Raw genomic sequence first — 20,783 nt, 5'->3', positions numbered from 1 at the left:
GAAACTAACTTTATTTTTAGAACCACACACGCCAAACAAAACAGCTTCTCAGGAAAAACCCTCAAAGCCACAACTGCCACCACCGGCTTCCCACAAGCCTCTCTCTCCCACACAAGCCTCTCTCCACCTCCCACAATCCTCCTGCTCTTGAGGCCGATTGGCTGGGTCACATGGGCGGAGCCAAAAAAGTCCCCCAATGAGCAGCTCCGTGGTCTGAAAGGGCAGGGAAACAGCCCAATGAGCATCACCGCAGAGGAGCCAATCAGCTAGATGTTGCTGGGGCCGCTGTGAGCCAATCATCAGCTGGCAGCTGGAAGTTTGCTGGGGCCCCTTCGGCTGTGGCTCTCAACAGTGATGAATTACATTTATTGATTTCCGTATGTTGAACCAACCTTGCATCCCTGGGTGAATCCCACTTGATCATGATGCACGATCTTTTTGATAGGTTTTTGTATTGGAATTGCCAGAATTTTATTGAAAATTTTTGCACTTATGTTCATTAGAGATATTAGTCTGTAGTTAGCTTTCTTTGATGTGTCTTTGCCTGGTTTTGGAATCAGAGTGATATTGGCCTCATAGAATGATTTTGGAAGTGCTGCTTCTTTTTCTGTTTCTTGAAATAAATGGAAGAGTATTGGTATTAGTTCTTCTTTAAAGGTCTTGTAGAACTCGGTTTTGAATCCATCCGGTTCTGGGCTTTTCTTCGTTGGTAGACTTTTGAGGGCATCTGCTATTTCGTCACTTGAAGTTGATCTGTTTAAATTGTGTATATCATCCTGATTCAATTTGGGCAAATTTTATCACTCTAGAAATTTGTAGATGCCTCTGATGTTTTCTATTGTATGGGAGTACAACTTTTCAAAATAATTTCTAATTATCCTCTGTATTTTTGTAGTGTCTGTTGTGATATTTCCTTTTTCATCATGTATGTTAGTGATTTGAGTTTTCTCTCTCTTGTTTAGCATGTTGTTTTGTTCAATTGTTTTTTGTTTCAGTTTCATTGATTTCATCTCTGCTTTTAATTATTTCATGTCTTCTGCTGCTTTTGGTGTTGATTTGTTCTTTTTCTAGGGCTTTGAGATGTAGTGTTAAGTCATTTATTTGTTGACTTTTTCTTCTTTTAATGAACTCCATGCAATGAACTTTCCCATTAGAACTGGTTTCTTAGTGTTGCAGAGATTTTGATATGTTGTATTTGTGTTCTCATTAACCTCTAAAATTCGTTTAATCTCCTCGATGTCTTTTGTAACCCATTGTTCATTCAGTAGCATATTATTTAGTCTCCAGGTGTTGGAGTGGATTTTATTTCTTATTTTATCATTGATTTCTTTTTTTTTTTTTTGAGACTATTAATCATCTTTATTTCCCTCTGTGATTTCCTATAGAAATGTAGTGATTTTAATGACAAAATACTGACCCACGTCCCTCTGGGAAGGTGTGTATAACATCACATTGTTTTTCTTAAAATCTCCCCAAGCTGGATCCTGAAGCCCATCAGATTCCGAGGCTTTTGCACAAAGGATCGCTGGTCTGTGTGTCTACCTTGGTCATCCTGACCAAGGCCTAAGTCCTCCACGTCACTCTTGGTTTTGCACTTTTCCTAGTTCTTCCTGAGTTCTTGGGGAGTCTCTTGTATGTCTTCACTACATTGATTTTCAGCAGCTCTGTCTCCATGTGGTTTTTCATTTGGCAACTTGCAGTTTCCTTCTCCAGGAAGACTTTTTGGATCCCTGCGTGGTCCCTCCTTATGACTTTTTGCTCTGTATTGGCCAATGTTCCCTTCAAATTTGGCAGAATGAGAACAGGAAGCAGAAGCTGTATTTCCCAGAGCATTTCAGATAGGAGAAACAGAAATCCAGCTGCAAGTGGCTTTCCAGAAAGGGAGGCATACTGGGAAAACTTTGGGGGAAGCTGACAAACTGCAGGAAGAGGTTCAGGAAGCAGGAAATCTCCAGAAACCTCAGCAACTGGAGCCAGGGCTGTTCTTTGATTCCCATTTTCTCTTTATTTCCAATCTTGGCTCCACTGGCTTCAGTTTCTTCTGCTGCAGTTGGATTTTTGCCCCTCGGCTAGAAGCATGAACACTAGTAACACCAAATTCATATCCTGTCAGCACTATAATCCAAGAGGTAAGAGAGCTTCCAGATCCTGGGAGGAATTTCTGGGAAAGACTTATTGTTCTAGCCAGGTCTCATTCCCAGACTTGTGTCCACTGGTTGAGGCCAAATCTCAAAAAGAGGTGGGCAAGGGCTGGGGTTGTGGCTCAGCCGTAGAGTACTTGCCTAGTACGTGCGAGGCCCTGGGTTCGATCCTCAGCACCACACTAAAAATAAATAAATAAATAAAATAAAGATATTGTGTCCATCTACAACTTATTAAAAAAAAGAGGTGGACAAGGGATAAAGAACAGATCAGATAGCAACACCCATGTGATGGGTTTGCTAAACTGTCGCATGCATTTATTTCAAGTTGGAGGAGGGTGTTCCTTGAGGTGCTCCTCTACTTCTGACTTGCAGCATCTTTCCTCCCTGTTGCTCACTTGGGAGGAAGCCCCCGGCTGGATGGACATGCTATCTTGTGCAGCTGGCTGCTCAGAGAGAAAGCCCTGTCCTTCAGGCTCTCTGCTTATTGTGTCTGCCTGCCCTCACGCCTGGAGGTAGGAGAAAAAGAGTCTCTCTGGGTTCACATAGAACCAATTCCAGGTGCATCTGAATGATAAATACCCTTTATTGTGTATCTTTTAGGCTTACAAAAATGAGAATGACTTGGATCTCATCACTAAAAACATCCATTACTGGGGGTTATCTTCATCAGCTTCCCTTACTATAACAAAATACCTGAGATAGGGATGGATTTAGTGGTAGAGCTCTCATCCAGCATGTCCAAGGCCCTAGGTTTGATCTCCAACATTGGAAAAAAAACAAAAAAACCCAGAAACAAACAAACAAAACAACAACAAAAAACCACCCCAAACACTGAGATAATTAACTTATGAAAGGAAGAAGTTCATTGAGCTCATGATTTTGGGAGGCTCCAGTAGATGATCGCGCCATTGCTTTGGGCCTCTGGTGAAGGTATTGGTGGCAACGGGGAAGGGGATGGTGTGTGTCTGAGTGAAACTTCCAGGAAACAGAAAAGAGAGACAGGAAGGCACTGTGGTCCCCCAAAGACCTAAGGAAGTCCCACAAAGCCTCTTGTCTCCAAGGGTCTATCATCTCCCAGAAGCCCCACCCTGGAGACCAAACATCGGAAGGGGGCATTCAACCTCCAAGACATAGCAAGGCATAATTGGGTGTGGTGTGATAGAGGCACCAGCTCTGGGTCTTGGGATTCCCTTGGTTCATCTTTCTGCCTCGCTGGACAACATCCAGAGGAAGAGAGAAGGCCTCTTCTGGCAGCTACTTCTTCAGCACCACGAGGTAATGTTTCCAGAAACATCCAGCGAACGTCTCCTCATATCTCATGGACTCAAAACTGGTTGGCAATCCTTTGTAAAACCACTCTATGTCCAGGGAAATGCCACGCGTGATTCGTTCAGGCTGAGTGCTGAGCCAGTCCATGGCAAGAAGATACAAATATCCTTGGGCCAATCAGTCCAACCCCTGGCACTGGGAACCAGGCTGAGTGAGGAGATGGGACCTTCAGTACAAGCTGGGATACTCCTCAGAAGGAAGAAGTGTGTTCTGGGTAGGAAACCCCTGAAAAGCACTCTGCCTGGTTCTGTGTCTGACCTGAGGTGTCTCCGTCATTTCAAATTCTGTTGGAAATTCCCCCTGACTGCAAAGCTGAGGTTCCAGAACTCCCTTTAGGTCTTTGCAGTTTTCTCAGCTATTTCATCACACTGGCAGCCTAGAGGCTTTTCAGACACATAAACACATTGGGCCTCACATCGCAGAAATCTATCATTGATTTCTAATTTCATTCCATTATGATCTAAGGCAGAGTAGTATCTCTATTTTTTTTTATATTTGCTAAGAGTTGCTTTATGGCATAGTATATGGTCTATTTTAGAGAAGGAATCCACCTGCTGCTGAGAAGAAAGTATATTCTCTCATTGAAGGTTGGAATATTCTATATATGTGAGTTAAGTCTAAATTATTGATTGTATTATTGACTTCTGTAGTTTCTTTGTTCAGCTTTTGTTTGAAAGATCTATCTAGTGATGAAAGAGGTATGTTAAAGTCACCCAAAATTATTGCATTGTGGTCTATTTGACTCTTGAACTTAAGAAGAGTTTGTTTGATGAATGTAGAGTCTCCATTGTTTGAGGCATATATATTTATAATTGTTAAGTCTTGTTGGTGTATGGTTTTCTTTAACAGTATGTGGTGTCCTTCTTTATTCCTTTTGATTGACTTTAGCTTGAAGTCTACTTTATTTGATATAAGGATGGAAACCCCTTCTTGTTTCTGCAGTCCATGTGACTGGTATGATTTTCCCAACCCTTCACCTTCAGTCTTTTTCTGAGACAAGGCTCTTGGACACAAGAGCATATTGTTGGGTCTTTTTTTTTTTTTTTTTTTTTTTTTATCCAATCTGCCAGTCTATGTCTTTTGATTGTTGAATTTAGGCCAGTAACATTCAGGGTTATTATTGAGACATGATTTGTATTCCCAGCCATTTTTGTTTATTTTTGGTATTTAATGTGACTTGTGGTTTCTCCTCTGATTAGATTTTCCTTTACTGTAATCCCTCCCTCTGCTAATTTTCATCATTGTTTTTAATTTCCTCTTCTTGGAATATTTTGCTGAGGATGTTCTGTAGTGCAGGTTTTCTAGTTGTAAATTCTTTTAACTTTTGTGTATCATGGAAGGTTTTTATTTTATCATCAAATCTAAAGCTTAGGTTGCTGGATATAAGATTCTTGGTTGGCATCCATTTTCTTTCAGAGCTTGGTATATGTTGTACAATCTCCTGGCTTTGAGGGTCTGGGTTGAAAAATCTGAGATACGGGTTGGTCTCCCCCTATCTGTGATCTGATTCCCCTCTCTTGCAGCTTTTAAGATTCTATCCTTATTCTGTATGCTAGGCATTTTTATTATAATATGCCTTGGTGTAGAACTGTTGTAATTTTGTACATTTGGTGTCCTGTAACCTCTTCTATTTGGTTTTCCAATTTGTTCTTCATGATTGGGAAATTTTCTGATATTATCTCATTGTAGAGATTGTGCATTCCTTTGGCTTGAAACTCTGTGCCTTCCTTTATCCCAATGACTCTTAGATTTGGCCTTTTGATGCTGTCCCATAATTCTTAGATATTCTATTCATGGTTTCTAACTTTCTTCACTGTGTGATCAATTTTATTTTCCAGATTGTATACTTTGTCTTCATTATCTGATGTTTATTCCAAGTGATCTAGTCTATTGGTTATGCATTCTATTGAGTTTTTTGATTTATTGTATCCTTCATTGGAAGGATTTCTGTCTTTTTTTTTTCCCCCAGAGTCAGTCTCTCTCTCTCTCTCTCGGACTAATCTTTTGCTACTTGTATTTGCTCTTATCTCATTGTTGGAAGGATCAATTTTTGCTTGTATTTGCTCATTTAGGTCATTCTTTAATTCAGAGATTATTTTACTTATTTACTTTTTGAGAGAGAGAGAGAGAGAGAATTTTAATATTTATTTTTTATTTTTCGGCAGACACAACATCTTTCTTTGTATGTGGTGCTGAGGATCAAATCCGGGCTGCACGCATGCCAGGCGAGCGCGCTACCGCTTGAGCCACATCCCCAGCCCAAGATTATTTTAATTATGAATCTCTGAACTGCTTCTCTGACATTTCATCAACTTCACTGATATTATGGGTTCTGATATTACAGTGTCCTGGTTTGTTTGGGGGCCCTTTCCTCGTTTTTTTTTTTATGTTGTCTATGTGTCTGCCTTTCTTGCAGTGTGGATCCGAGATGTTATAGTACACTTTAATGTTCTAATATGTAAAAATATATCACAACTTGAAAAGTTTAGTAATTATCTGTGTATAATTGGTTTTCTTTGGAATCATATGTATATATATCTATATTGTCTTTAAAAGCATTCTGAAAATCAGGATAGCTTCCGCAGACGGCTAAAGAGATCCATGTCAGTGCTCCTGTCAGTGGTCAGGAGCTGGGATTAACTACGTGATAAGCATGAGTTGGTGGGTCGGGGCAGAGCTCAGTGGTAGAGCACTTGCCTAGCATGTGTGAGGCACTGGGTTTGATTCTTAGCACCACATATAAATATGTAAAATAAAGGTCCATTGACAACTTAAAAAAGAACTGCTGTTGCTAAGTACTTGTCCATCTGCTCTTTTTTTAATTTTTTAACATTTATTCTGATTTGTTATACATGATGGCAGAATGCAATTCATTTTATATTATGCATGTAGAACAATTTTTCAAGACACTGGTTATACACAAAGTATTTTCACACCATTCATGTCTTATATATGTACTTAGGGTAATGATGTCTAACTCATTCCACCATCATTCCTATCCCTCTTGCTCCCTCCTCTCTTTGCCCCTCCCTCCCCTTATATCCATCTGCTTTTGTCATGTGTCTACAACAAAATAGTCCTGAATGGCAATCATATTAGCTTCTGGTTCTTACCCACAACTCTCCCCCTTCCACTAGCTGTTTTAGGATACTTTTGCTAGGTTTAGAAATCCTCATACTGAAGCCCAGCTGCTAATATTGAAACTTCCAAGAATGTATAATTCGTTACCATGCTTATTTGTGTTGATCTAAATCATAGGACATCAAAATCCTCCAGACATCAGCAACAAATACAATTGCTGTTTTAGTGAGTTGCCATGTTATTGGGGAACACTCTAGATAAAGAAACAACATCCGTGACAGCTTCCCAGTCTGAATTGTGTTGGACAGCAGGAATTCTGTTTGATTCTGCTGAAATCTATTTAATAAATTTAGATTATTTGAGCTAAATGATTTTTGTGTCATAGTGGACCACAGATTGTAAAGACATACCGTTAGATACATGTAACACCAAATGTAATTGAATAAATATGGCTTTTAAGAAATATTATACTTAGATATAAGTTGATGGAAAGGCAGAGGGAAAACCTTCATAAAAAACCCTAATATCCAATTATATGAGGACAACTTTCTGTTTGAATCCTAAGGTCTTGCATATTTAAGATAAGTAATTTATGAGGATATGCACCAGGAACTATATGGCTCAGTTAAAAATGAAGAAGTTTCAAATACAGTGTGGTGAAAATGGTGAAGTCATTTTTATTTTCAGTGCTTTGACAAAATACCCCATAAAATTCAAAACTTCTACCATTATACAAAAATAGGTGTCTACAAGTGATATCTTCTGTCTTCATCACCAGTAGCAAATATATTAGGCAGAAACATGTAATTTCAGTAGCCTTAAATGAAAAGTGCAGGACACTGCAAGCTACACATTCAGCAGTATCATATTGGCAAAAGTTTAATCTTTTCACCCATTTGATAAATACACAAGGTTTATAATTTAATCATTTAAATTAACATTCTGCAAATATACATGTAATTTAGTGATCACTGTGCATGAATACATACACAATGCTTGTATGTACAAATTCCAGTTTGTTTTCATGTGCAAGAGATCTGATACAATCATAAGCTGTGTTTGTTTTGGTCCCATTAAATATTCACAATATAAAAGCACAAAAGAATCTTCGATTTACAAAAGAGAATTTGTTTAAAATCACTTCAACTTTTGATGTTTTTAAAGTATTATCTTCTCACACCACTATGAAATGTAGTAGTTGAACCTGTAAGAGAAAAACAAGACATTTTGCATGATTTTAAATTAGATTGTTCTATATAAATTAGCTGGTATAGATAACAAAAAGATTACTCTTAACTCTCCATCAGAAAAAATGCCCTTTGTTCCTTAAACATCTTATTCATAGTTCAACTGATTTTTAAAGAGATTTCAACTATATTTACAAGTCATCAAGAGTGGTTCTAAAGCAAGGAAGCGAGACTCATGCTAATATAAAATGTTCTAAAGGTTGAAGTTCTATATATTTTTAGTATATCCTAAAAAATATTTTGGTCTTCAGATTCTGGGTCTTGTGAAATTTGGATGCTTAAAACAAAACAAACCTTTAACCAACAAACAGACTTCAACTATAATAATGAGAGTTTCCTAGTACTACAAGTTGCTTGTGTTAAACAGTGAATTTTTTGAATGAATGAAGAGATAACTACTAACTCAAAATAATCTGATATTAGTCCAGTTTGTGGGACTAGTAGGAAAAGAGAATCATTAATAAAAGTTTAAAAAAAACTGTAAAAGTAGACTGAATACAATCAGTTAAACTAAAATGATTCAAAATCTCTGGATCAGAAGTGAACTAAAGGAAGACAGGGAAAAGAAGTTTTCTCATAATGAATAGAGAATCCACTTCTGTTATCAAGTATGATATTGATATTTTTGAGGAAAGAAAAGTAAAAGATCATTGTTAGGATTTTTTTTTGGATCACTCTTAAAAGCACCATGCAGTAGTAGGGATAATGGTTGTACTAAGTGCTCAATCCTCTTCCTCACCAGTATCTGTAGGCCTCACCACTTTCTACCATGCATTACCTCAGAGCACCTTCCCACATTAGTCTTCAATCATGTGTTTTCTATGAGCAATCTACTGAATGAAGAGATAGTAGGGGAATTATTTGGGGGTGGGCAGGATTTGAGGTGATAAATCATGTCTTGAATACTCTAAAGTTAGTTGTGCTGCTGGTTACACAGTTTAAGCTTTCAAAATGAGGAGAGCTGTGGGTCTAGCACTATGGCACTACCAATAAGTGGTTAAACTTAAGCACCTGTCTGTACAGTTCCAAGTCTTCTTTGTAGTGCCTCTAGCTGAGTGATATAATCTGCCAGGGCTCTATAGGATCATAATTCTGAAGGTGAGAGCACGCTGTGGAACCAGGATTTAAATCAGCTAGGGTGCCTGGGGACCTAAGGATTAAAAGCAATGTACATGAACCAAATTACCCAGAAACAATGCAATCACATTACACACCTGCCTCCTCCCCCACCCCCGAAAGGCAGGCCACGTACATATTATATGATCTATATGCCCCATGCTTCTAAGTTTGGGATGGGAAAGAAATTGGTCTTCAATAAATTCAAAGAAGCTAGGGCTTCATGAAAATGCCAAGTATAAAACCTGTCAGTTTGTCAGTAAGTGTTGGATATGTAAAAATGCATCTGTCATGCAGACTAACATTTTCTCTAACGGCCAGGGACTTATCAATTTTAATCAACACTTTTTCCAATGTCTAACTCTTGCATATAGTAAGCAACATTTGATCAGCTCTGTTTCCTTTAACCTTAGAAACCATTTACAAATTTAAAAACTAGCTTTGATTCTGGGCCATAGGTTAAACAAATTACAACTAAACATGTCCATCTGCCAGAGTCCTATCAGTGTCCATCTTTCTCTGTTAAATATTAATACATTTAATTCTTACCTATTTTGAAACGGTAAAAGGCACCTAGGAGAATCCAGATCTGATCTTGAGCGGTATGTTGTATGTCTTGGTTCTCCATCTAGCTCTAGTTCACCAGAAGAATGATAAAATGGGTCAGTCTTTTCAGCACCTTAATGTAATGCAAGATGTTAAGAAACAAAGCAAAACACAACAAAAACTAAAAACCAAGCCCTTGAACATTTCTACAAAACAGTATTATACCATGTGAATATAGTGTACTATACCATGCTGTCTTACTTAAAAGACCTCAATCTTAGGGTTTCTGAATGTGTTATCATTTGGGGGAAAAATAATGTGGATAAGAAAAATTAGACTAATGTAACCAGATCCTTTATGACTCCACTCTCCTTTTATAGGAAAAAAATTGCAATCAAGATTTGCTAATTTTTGGTATGACACAGATAAAAATTTCTCAGTGCAAGCATTTATATTTCAAAATACTTTCATGGAAATTTCCCTTTTCTCTGCTGCTAAACTGTTGGTAGAATATCTCCAGGTAGATTCTCTGTACTCTGTGCTCTCCCGCTTTTGACCTCATCCTTATATCCCAAATGTTCAAGCCCTAATGTTCTTTCTACTTCATTCTAGGTGTAGAGAGAAGGAATTTTAACTGTTCTTATTTTTATACAATGTAGTAGTAAACTCAAATGATTTGAGTATTATTAGATCATGAAAACTTCAAACCATAACCGTTTTACATGACTAATAGCTATTCTCTCTTGAACCGAGAGCCTTAAGTGCCCCTACTGGGTAATCTGGGACAAATACCATGTGTTTTCCAGTGCTAAATTTTTCATCTGTAAAGTGAGAATAATAGTAATTGTGATTACATCAAGTTGGCAGAATATATGAAAAAAGCAGGGCTTAGTGTAGACCAGTGCTCCATAAAAATCAGCAATTCTTACTCTCTTTAAAACAATGAAGTCCCTAACCTTGTTAGTTATAAGCTCCTTTATCTTTGGAAAACACTGGCTCCAGAATTTGCTATTTGAAAGATATTACATTTTCAGTAATTTTAGAGGGCTGTAAATGTAGAAAAATGCTATTTTGACTTTACCTGGATTCAGTTCAAAGCCATCCCTGTTAACATTGGTGGAACTAGAATCTGTGACTTGCTGCCACCGTTGAACCAAAATTTTCATTCTAAAAAAAAGATTCCAAGATAAGACATCACAGCATATCTATAAAGATCATAAAATACACCTTCTACAAAAATTATTTAAATATGAACACAGAATAAGATTTCAACATAATCACAATTTCCTAATCCAAAACTATGTACATGTGCCTGGGTTGATGGCAAAATTAACTGGAACAGAAGAACACAGTTGTAAGCTCCCCTCACTTCATTTCCAAGGGGAAGCAGAGGTCTTTGGTGTTACCAGAATCAGGTTCTAGCTTTACGGATTAATGAGACAGGAAGAGATGGAGGGCAAAACTACACAGAAAGAAAGGAGCCGCAGGAAACAGAACAGTGGATGAAAGGCAGATGAGAGGAAAAAAAGAATAGAAGGACCCATAAGAGGGAGCTGGAGGATGGGTGAGGCCATGTGACCAGGAACAAAAAACAATGCTGGCTTTAAATGAATGGGGGCATTAATGTCATCATATAGCTGCATTAAGTTTGCTGCATGGCCCATCTTGGCTTAGAGAGCTTTCTGGAGTGCCAGGGCTCTGTCAGGATCATAATTCTGAAGGTGAGAGCACGCTGTGGAACCAGTGTGTTTCAAGACTCAATTTTAAGAGAGTCAAAATATAAGTCTCCCCAAATTCCTCTAATCAAAATGACTGGCTAACTCCTGAGACTTCACATGAGTGTCCCCCAAGTTCTGTGCATATGGCCCTTCCCCAACAGAAAGTGAGCTGTCTTTGGATTTTAGGCAGGTATTACATCTTTTTCATCAATGTATCTGCCAGTGCTTATCCTTTGTTTGCCAGACACAAGGTGATGTTGGGAATGAGAAGTGGGAAAGGAGAAACTGGAGTGTGAGACTACAATAAGGAGAAGAGGCAGGCACGGTGGAAGACAAACAGGTTAGACCTGAGCTGCTTTTAGAGAGCCAGCATGGGTGCAATAGAGAGACCAGGCTAATTGTGCCTACTGGGTTTATAACCCCTCCTTGTCCCCTTTTTCTCATTTGTGAACTGACATTTGGAACTAAGGAAACTCAAGTTTCCAGTTTAAAAACACAGAAACAAAAGCAAAACTCATATTTTTCAGAAGAAGAAAAAAAAAAAAAGCAAAATCCTTTGAAGAAGCATCAAATGTGACCTGACAAGAACTACTTTAAGAAACAAAATTCCTTTGGGACTCTGCTGAGTTTCAGAGAAATAAAAAGGAGGGTACACATGGAGAAGCCTAAGTGTCTGAGTGATCTTTTAAAAATTTATTTTATTTTTTTAGTTGTAGATGGACACAAACCTTTATTTTTATGTGGTGCTGGGGATCAAACCCAGTGCCTCATACATGCTAGCCAAGCGCCCTACCACTGAGCCTCAGCCCCAGCCCCTGATTATCTTATCTACTAGTTAGATTAGAGGACAGTAGTAGTTCAGGACTACAAGGTAGTTTCAACCACATACGGAATGAATGCCAAAGTTCCTAGCTTGGAACTACTAGGAAAAGAGTGACAAAAGCACTAGCAGAATCCCTGAAGGCCAACCTTGGACCTGAATGCAGAGGTAGACCAGGGCTTTCCAGAGCTGGGTACAAAAACAGGTTATTTTAGTAGGAAAGGAAGACAGATGTCTGCCAGCCTAAGGTGTGATTTTTCAAAAAAACTTTTCCTTTTTATGATATCTCTTATGTCTATGTATGTATAAGCTAGTTCATAGGTCTATTCAAATTAAAAAATGACAATTGGACTGGATGTGCCAGCTTGAGTCACCAGCTGCATGTACCTAAGAAGGCCCTTTCCAAAGGGTATATTTACACAGTACAGAATAAAGAATCCCTGCTAAAAGGATGAAAACCCAGAGAGAAAGTTATATTTTAGGGATGGCAAAGAAATACTATACAAACTTTTTTTCCCTCCCTATGGTACTGGAGATTAAATCCAGAACTGCTCTACCACTGAGCCATATCCCCAACCCTTTTTTGCTTTTTATTTTGACATAGTGTCTCAATAGGTTGCTGAGACTGGCCTCAAACTTGCAATGCTCCTGCCTTAGCCTTCTGAGTAGCTAGAATTACAGGACAAACATCCCTTTAGAGGGTCTCTGAATAAAATCAATTTTCTTTCAAGAACTTTACCGTGAAATTGCAATGGACACTCTGACAGCTGAACGAAATCTGGCTAAGCCCTTTGGGCGGCTGATGAACTCCAGATTGGTGAAGGCTGGCTGACCCCGCATCCAGGCAAGGAGCGTTATGGTGGCATTCTCACATTCTTGGAATTCGCCCAATAATTGCAGCAGGTATTTCTTATGATAAATGAGAGCTTTACGAAAACTTTCTGCCCTCAAGTATTTACCATAAGTCCTCTACATTTAAAGAAGGGAAGAACATAAAGTCATTATTAAGAAGTCATTCAAATTGTTCTCTAGGGGATGATTATTACCTAGATTAAAAAAAAAAAAAAAGCAGTTGTAGGATGGCAGGTACTGTTTTTAGCTTCATCAGCAAAGTTGAAGGTTTATGTAACTTTAACCATTATAACTTTGCCACTTTGTAGTCAATGGTATGTAAATATTATAGTTATGGTTTTAGTTTGAGTTTTTTAGCCCCTGTTCATGATATTATTGTAAATATTTTTGTCTTCCTATAATCATTTGTGTTTTCTTATGTATAGAGCTATCTTTTTCATCCGAGAATTTTTAAAATTTCATGGAGCTATTTTATTATTGTGGTCACGCATCTATTTAGCTTTTTAAATAAGCCAATTATTCTGTTACTGTATGAGTCATAAATTTATGTTTATTCCATAATCAGAATAAATATTCCCAATACTTTTCTTTCTCTTTATTTTGGATTTTACATTAAGTGATTATGCAATATTAATCTCTACACATTAGAGAGGCTACTCCAAGGGCTTCCCATCTTAGGGCACAATGTTCTTACACTGACAGTAGCAGTATGTTTGTAAGGAATTGAAAAGACAACAGTACTGTTTGTCTATTGAGATAGAAACTGTGGGCGGAAGGACAACCAGCTCTGGGTGTTGACACCGTGATTGAGCTTAACCTGTTACCAGTCCTCCCAGAAGAGGCATGCCTCTTCACAAACCTTCTGTGACATGCTAGAGACCTTGGAATCACAACACACTGAATGGCCTCCGGAGACAACCTGAGCGCCACCCACATTTCTTTAGTCTGTTTGAGTAAGGGCAGAGAGATGAAAAAAAGGCAAAAAATGGAGGACTATCATTAGAAGGAAGATGTCACCTACCTTTAGTGAGGTATTTTCAGAATCAGAGTTCAGATTCTGAAGTAAAGTGTCATTTCTCAGTTCAGCTTTCAGTTTATATACTTCAGCTTCCGTTTTTTTTAAGGTTTTCTGAAGAGCTGATTTTTCCATGATCCATATTTCTTCTTCAGAAGCAATAATGGCTTCAAGGTTGGCATCACCACAGAATAAAAACCTAGAAGACTGAAGAGACAACAGCCCACTTATATAATTTCCTGCCCTTGTTGGTGGTACCAGGGCTTGAACCCAGAGGCACTCTACCACTTTAATCATGTCCCTAGCCCTTTATATTTTGTTTTGAGACAGGGTCTAAGATGCTGAAGTTGGCCTCAAACTTGTAATCCTCTTGCCTCAGTCTCTGAATTACTAGCATCATAGGTGTGTGCCACAGTGCCCAACTACTTACATAAAGAACATATCTCTGAAGAAAAAGCTGAATTAAAGATATTAAAAGTACCCCTATCATGGATATCTAGTCTTAGTTTCCATCCTCAAAGTCAATCTCAGCTGGTATTAAAAAATATTTACTCACTCCAAGTATATGGTCATTTTGCTGAGTAGATTATCTTTACCCCTAAAAGTCCTTGGTGAAAGCCTAGCCACAGAAAAGGTTTATCAGATCTAGCAGAGCTTTTACTAAAAATGTTGAGAGACTTAAGAGATGGACATGGGGGTCCAAATGTGGAGCCCTTACTAGAGAAATGGAGATACTGAAATATATAATTTCAAAGCATCTTCCACTTGAGTCATAAACACAGTAAGTGGTAAATAATGAAGACAACAGTGAGGATTCACGTTGAACATTTCTCTACACATGTCTGCTGACAGTCAATACTGTATCTGTCTTTGGAGATTCACAGACGTAGATTGGATTATGACTTAAGGTCAGTTTTCTCAGAGTCTGGTATAGAGACGGCTCCCTCAACAAAATAATAGCTATTAATATTACAGTCATCCCTATAAAAATTTCCACAGATCCTCCTACACAACTGACCTGATGCTTTTACATTCAGGGTTAAGAACCAAAATTAGATAGCAGAAACTGTAACTTGGCACTACTTCTAAAATGACGTACATAATCTCCACCAGTTCCTGTCTGTTGACAGCGCCTCAACTGCTCTTCCATATTCACGACCACATTCCTCAAATTATTCTTTTCTTCAGTCAGTTGGCTGATATATCCTGTCAGTTCAGTATTTTGTCTGAGTAGTCTTTCAGTCAATGAACACCCAGAAGTACCTGGTAATACTAAGGTAGGCTGAAAAAATAAAATGGATGTTAGATCACACAAGCACAAATATATGTGAAAGTGTGACGAGGCACGGAGAGCAATAGATTTCACAAACTGTTGCTTGGTTAAATCATAGAAATTTAGCAAGCAAGAAAAAAATCTAGTAAACAGAAGGAAAGGCACATATAAAAGCTCAAAGGTTTATGCAAGAGTATATTGCTTTTAGGGAGCTGTAAATTGCTTGGTAAGGCTAGAGAGTAAAAGCTGCTTCACTTATGAATAACAGACATAAATGAGGGCAATGGAGAGTCTTTGTGAGCCATGAAAGGCTTTCAGCAGGAGCTTGCCACAAACAAAGTTCCTTTGGTAGCCATGTGCACAGTAAAGTAAATTAGGGTAGATACAATGTCCAAGTGTTAGGCAAACTCCTCGAGAGACAGAGAGAGATAGATAGAGAGAGAGAGAGAGAGAAGAAGAAGAAGAAGGAGGAGGGGGGGGAGAGGGGGGGAGGGGGGAGGGAGGGGGAGGGGAGGGGGAAGGGGAGGGGGGGAGAGAAGTTTTTAATATTTATTTTTTTAGTTTTCAGTGGACACAACATCTTTATTTTATTTTTATGTGGTGCTGAGGATTGAACCCAGCGCCCCGCGAATACCAGGGAAGCGCGTTACCGCTTGAGCCACATCCCCAGCCCTGGGCAAATGGGATGGATATTTAAGGAGGTAGAAGACATAGAACTTAGTGACTGCTTAGATGTACAGGTCAAGGGTGAAGGAAAACAGTGCATGGTGGCTTGGGTTTTATACTGGGTGATGCCAATGACCAGAAAGGGGGTCTAGGGCATGAGGGAGAAAGGGAAGATGATGTTCAATTTGGAAGGTGCCTGGGAATTTCCTAAGACACTATGGGGTATATTTCTTCTTCTTTTTTTTAATATTTATTTTTTAGTTGTAGTTGGACACAATACCTTTGTTTTACTATTTTTATGTGGTGCTGAGGATTGAACACAGGGCCTTGCACAGCGCTAGGCGAGTGCTCCTCTACTGAGCCACAACCCCAGCCCTGGGGGATACTTCTTAAAGAAAAGGTGTTAATCATTAAATGAACTTGGAGTCCAGGTCAAAGGTCTATAATGGAGCTACTGTCTACTTGACAATAATCTTCATGAGGGTAAGATTTCTGTCAAATTTGTTCATTGTATCCCTAGGACTTAGTATAGTACATGGCATATAGTAGGTGCTCAATATAAAATATATTATCACTTGCTAAGTGTAGTGAGCACTCAGGCTATGGGAATGATAAAAATATGAATAGATAAAAACATGAAAAATGATAGAAGAGGAACATATGAAAGAAACCGATAAAGAAGCAGATGAAAGAATACTGACATAAAAGGCAAGGAAAGAGAAGGGTTCAAGAAGGTGGAAGACACTGAAAATGTCAAATTCTACAAAGTCAAGAAAGAAAGGGAGTGAGGAGATTTATCAGATTAGTCACTTGTGAAGACACTGGTAGGATTCTGCAGGTGGTTTTATGGAGTGGTGAGGGTACATCTCAGACTGCTCTTTCAAAAAGCCTGGTCTCTTAAAAAGAGGCCAATGTAACTTGGCAAATGTTATATTTAAAATTTAATAAAAGATCAAAATGCTTATATAGCATATACTGCCAGTTTCAAATGATTCATATATATTTTTTCAAGATGTTGATGGACGTTTATTTTATTCATTCATTTACATGCTGTGCTGAGAATCGAACCCAGTGCCTTACATATGCTAGGCAAGCTCTCTACCACTGAGCCACAACTTCAGGCCCATGATTCATAATTTCTATTAAATCTTTGCTCTTTATATTTTACAAAGAGTTTTAATTAAAAGTCTTACCTCTTCACCTGGTTGGTGAGTTAATTTCTGTAATTGTAAAGTAATTTCATCAATAGTTTCCTGTGCCCAAATGAAAGCTTCATCATCTGCTGTTTCAAACTGTAGTCTTCAAAGAAAAGACAAAGTCAATACAGACCTCCTCAGGGATGCTTACTAACACAAACACCACAGATTAGGGGACACACTGCTTTGCTTATCACTTATTCCTTAGGCTAATTGTTCTCTTTTCCTGGGTTAAGTGTTAAGGTATTTTCAGACACATGGGCTATTTTTAAAGAATGATGTTTCCTAATGTAAATATGCATCATCTTTAAAATTTTAATTCTCTACTCTTGGCTACCTATTCATAAGGGACAGAGTCTACCTAGCCTGTCTAAGAATGCCATTTCTGAAGATAAGACAGAAAAGTCTAACCTATTAGAGGCTTTCTGGGCTAGATGGTGCAGTTTTGAAGCCACAAGTTGAAGCTTTTGTCTGAGCATTTCTATTTCATGGTTATAACCAGTTTCCCCTCCATTCATTTCAGGGTAATTTGATTCTTTTGTCTCTCCTTCTATTTTCTGTTGAAGAACCCAATTCCTTGTTCGATCATTAGTTAAGCTCCAGGTGGTTGGCTGGTGATTTTGGATAAAACAAAACAATAATTATAAACATATAGCGTTTCATATTCTTTCTTAAGAGGGAGCACAATTATTGTTTATATTCCAAATAAGGTTTATAGAATTAATTTTGAATAATTTTCACTTAACTATTTAAATACTTTAATCAATATCAAAAGTTTTTGCTCAAGGGGCAAGTAACTTGCTCAAATAACTTAAAATATATTTAAAAAGAAACAAAGTGTCAATTTACCTCATTAAGATTCTGATATAGAATTCGTCTACTTCGTTTTTCTTCTCGTTCTAGTTCTTGTGTCTGGAATTCCAGCATAATTCCCTGCAATCGCTTTCCTTCAAGGTCTAACTTATAAACTTGTTGCCTCTTCTCCTCCAGCTGGCGCTGAAGATCTTCAACTTTGGACTGGAGCTCACGCATTTTTTTCTGCCCCTCAGTATTGGCCTCCTGTTCTGTCTGCAACGTCTTCCTGTGAACCTGTCTATCTTTTTCCATTTGCTGTCTCATTTGCAAAGAATCCAGTTTGTATTTTTCAGTTTCATTTAACAACTCTACTATACGACGGTGTTTTTCCTCCAGCTCTTTCTGTAGCTCTATAAGTAGGTCATCTGAGGGTAATGATGACTGAAGCTGCCCACTACTGTCACTGCTATGTAGCTGTGCATGGAACTGCCGTTCCCTATCTAGAATACTACTCATTTCTTGAATACGAATTTTTTCAGACTCAAGAAGTACTTGAAGCTCCAAGTTTCGGCCTTGTACTTCTGATAACTGGGCATCATATAGCATTCTCTGTGATTCTGTTTTCTGCTGTGATTCATTTAGTAGTTGTCTCTGTTCTTCCAAAAGTAGGTTTAGTTGAATATTTCTCTGTTTTTGATCCTCAAGTGAAAATTTCAAGTCCTTGTGAGAGAAAAATCAAATAACTTAAAAACTTAAAAATCAAATAACTTCATTAAAAATGTTTTGTAGTGGCTGGGAATGTAGCTCAGTTGTGGAATACTTGCCTTGCATATACAAGGCTCAGGGTTCGATCCCCAGCATCCCCCACTCCCCCCCAAAAAAAGCTTTGTAAATACATGATTACACCTTTATTAATATTAAATTGGTAGTATTTGGTAACAGAAAATACAACTTTTGTTCAGTTTATTAAATTTTCTCTCATTTGTGGAAGCTAGAGAGACAGGAGGAGAGGGGGCAGGGGGGAAGGAATCTCATGAAAGCAGAAAGAAGACCAGTAGAAGAAAGGCATCAAGATGGAGAGAGAAAGGGAGGCCATAGAGAAGTACTGGGGAATGAAATCTAATCAATTATGCTCTGTTCATGTACATATACAACACAATGAATTATATTATGTTATTATATTTACATGCAATTATAATGTACTAAATAAAAAATAAATAAAAGAAGGCAGACCAGTAGAGGAAGGGAATCAGAGGAGAAGAGGCGGATGAAAGGGGAGCTACTGGGGAATAAGACTGATCAAATTATGTTATGTTCATGTACAAATGTGGCATAATGAATCTCACTATTGTTGTTACAATGCACCCCTCCTTCCCTCCAAAAAAGCTTGGTAAAATAATAACACTTTTAATCTTAAATATTAATCTTACATAGTTAAATATGAAGCAGGGAACATTTCTCCAAATGTGTTTTTGCTTCACAGTTTCACTATATTAATAGTGTTTTTTTATTGTTAAGTGCTTCTGTATGAATAAGTTTCTGAGAAAGCCTAATGTTGTTCTTTTTTTAGTTTTTAAAAAATATATTTATATATATTTATAGGTGGACACAATACCTTTTTTTTTTTTATGTGGTGCTGATGATCGAATCCAGTGCCTCACGCATGCTAGGTGAGCACTCTACCACATGAGCCCCAGCCCCCAATGTTCATTTTAAATATTCCTGAAGTGTAACAGAAGGGCCCCTGGTACCAGGAAAGTATTCTTTTTATCCTTCTTTAAGAGGAAACAGGAACCAAAAAACTACTTTAGTATTAAACCGACACAACTGCCCTATTTATCAAAATGTGTGTGTACTAATTCATATCCCCAAAATATGGTGCAGCAGAGCAATCTGTCTGCTTCCTCGGATGTAACAAAAATTTATCGTACCATTAACATTTCCTCATAATTCAGTTTAGATAACACTACAACAATATTCAACACATACAAGAGTCTAAGGTTGTCATTTTTTAAAAAACATTTTTTTAGTTGTAGAGGGACACAACACCTTTATTTTATTTATTTATTTTTACGTGGTGCTGAGGTTTGAACCCAGTGCCCCACACGTGCTAGGCAAGCGCTCTACCACTGAGCCACAATCCCAGCGATTAAGGTTGACATTTTAGAGAAAAATCTCAAGAGTTTAGATTTTCAAAAAATAGAAGGGCAAAGAGAATACCTCAAGTTGTTCTTTATCTCTCTCTTCACTGCGTCCCAATTTGGCTTTTTCCTTCTCTAAGGCCCACTGGAGCTCTCTTGATTTTTTCTGTTCACTTGCTAGTGTATCATTAAGCAAATGTAGTTCATCTGTCTTGTCTTTTACTTTGAATCTAAATAAAATGATTAAATGAACTTTCATAAAACTATTCTATGTATTGAGAGAAACAGGCAACATTTTCACTAAAGGGCTGAGGCACATTATAAACTACCTAATAGAAAAATATAAACTATTTAGAGATTAAGGATTAACTGTGGTTTATTTCAAATTACCTGTACAACTACCATTATTTACCACTGTAACAATTATCCAATCTGTTTCTAGAAAAGAATATTAACAAAACATTTCCCTTGTCTTTTACTGAACATGGGAATTGTCATGCATTTTTACAAACGAAATACCTTAGTATTTATACCAACAAATATATCCTTTTCCTAAGCGTTATATCTTCAAATACTGTGTATTTTAGCTAACTAAATTCTGAAACACATTGAGATCATAAAGGTTAAGTTCATATTGGCTGGAGGTAAAACAAAGATCACAAGTATATCTTATACAAGTCTCAAATAGAACTGAGGGCCACAATACAGATTGGGCCAAAACAATCTTAAACTTATAATTTGGAAAAATTGGGGATTTTCACCCTCTACTGTAGTTTTTTCCCATAAATAACAAAATCACATGCTACTTAAACAACATGTATTTTATTTTTATAATATCTGCATA

At 37.7% G+C, this 20,783-nt stretch overlaps 1 protein-coding gene across 1 annotated transcript in view; it reads right to left on the bottom strand.

Moving 5' to 3' along the window:
- Positions 1-7,206: 7,206 nt before the first annotated feature.
- Positions 7,207-20,783, bottom strand: part of LOC114108465 (A-kinase anchor protein 9) — an 86,406-nt gene continuing 72,829 nt past the window's right edge. Inside the window, 12 exon segments of the mRNA XM_071612027.1 lie at positions 7,207-7,758; positions 8,813-8,881; positions 8,884-8,951; positions 9,467-9,596; positions 10,545-10,630; positions 12,741-12,970; positions 13,875-14,075; positions 14,968-15,150; positions 17,001-17,106; positions 17,415-17,614; positions 17,853-18,518; positions 20,019-20,169. Of these exon segments, the coding sequence (XP_071468128.1) occupies positions 7,721-7,758; positions 8,813-8,881; positions 8,884-8,951; positions 9,467-9,596; positions 10,545-10,630; positions 12,741-12,970; positions 13,875-14,075; positions 14,968-15,150; positions 17,001-17,106; positions 17,415-17,614; positions 17,853-18,518; positions 20,019-20,169 (2,128 nt within the window). The 3' untranslated portion in view covers positions 7,207-7,720.

This window comes from Marmota flaviventris, chromosome 1 (assembly GCF_047511675.1).
Source record: "Marmota flaviventris isolate mMarFla1 chromosome 1, mMarFla1.hap1, whole genome shotgun sequence".
In the NCBI taxonomy this organism is placed as follows: Eukaryota; Metazoa; Chordata; class Mammalia; order Rodentia; family Sciuridae; genus Marmota; species Marmota flaviventris.
The sequence above is the reverse complement of the archived record's forward strand: the minus strand, read 5'-3'. Positions and strand labels throughout refer to the sequence as shown.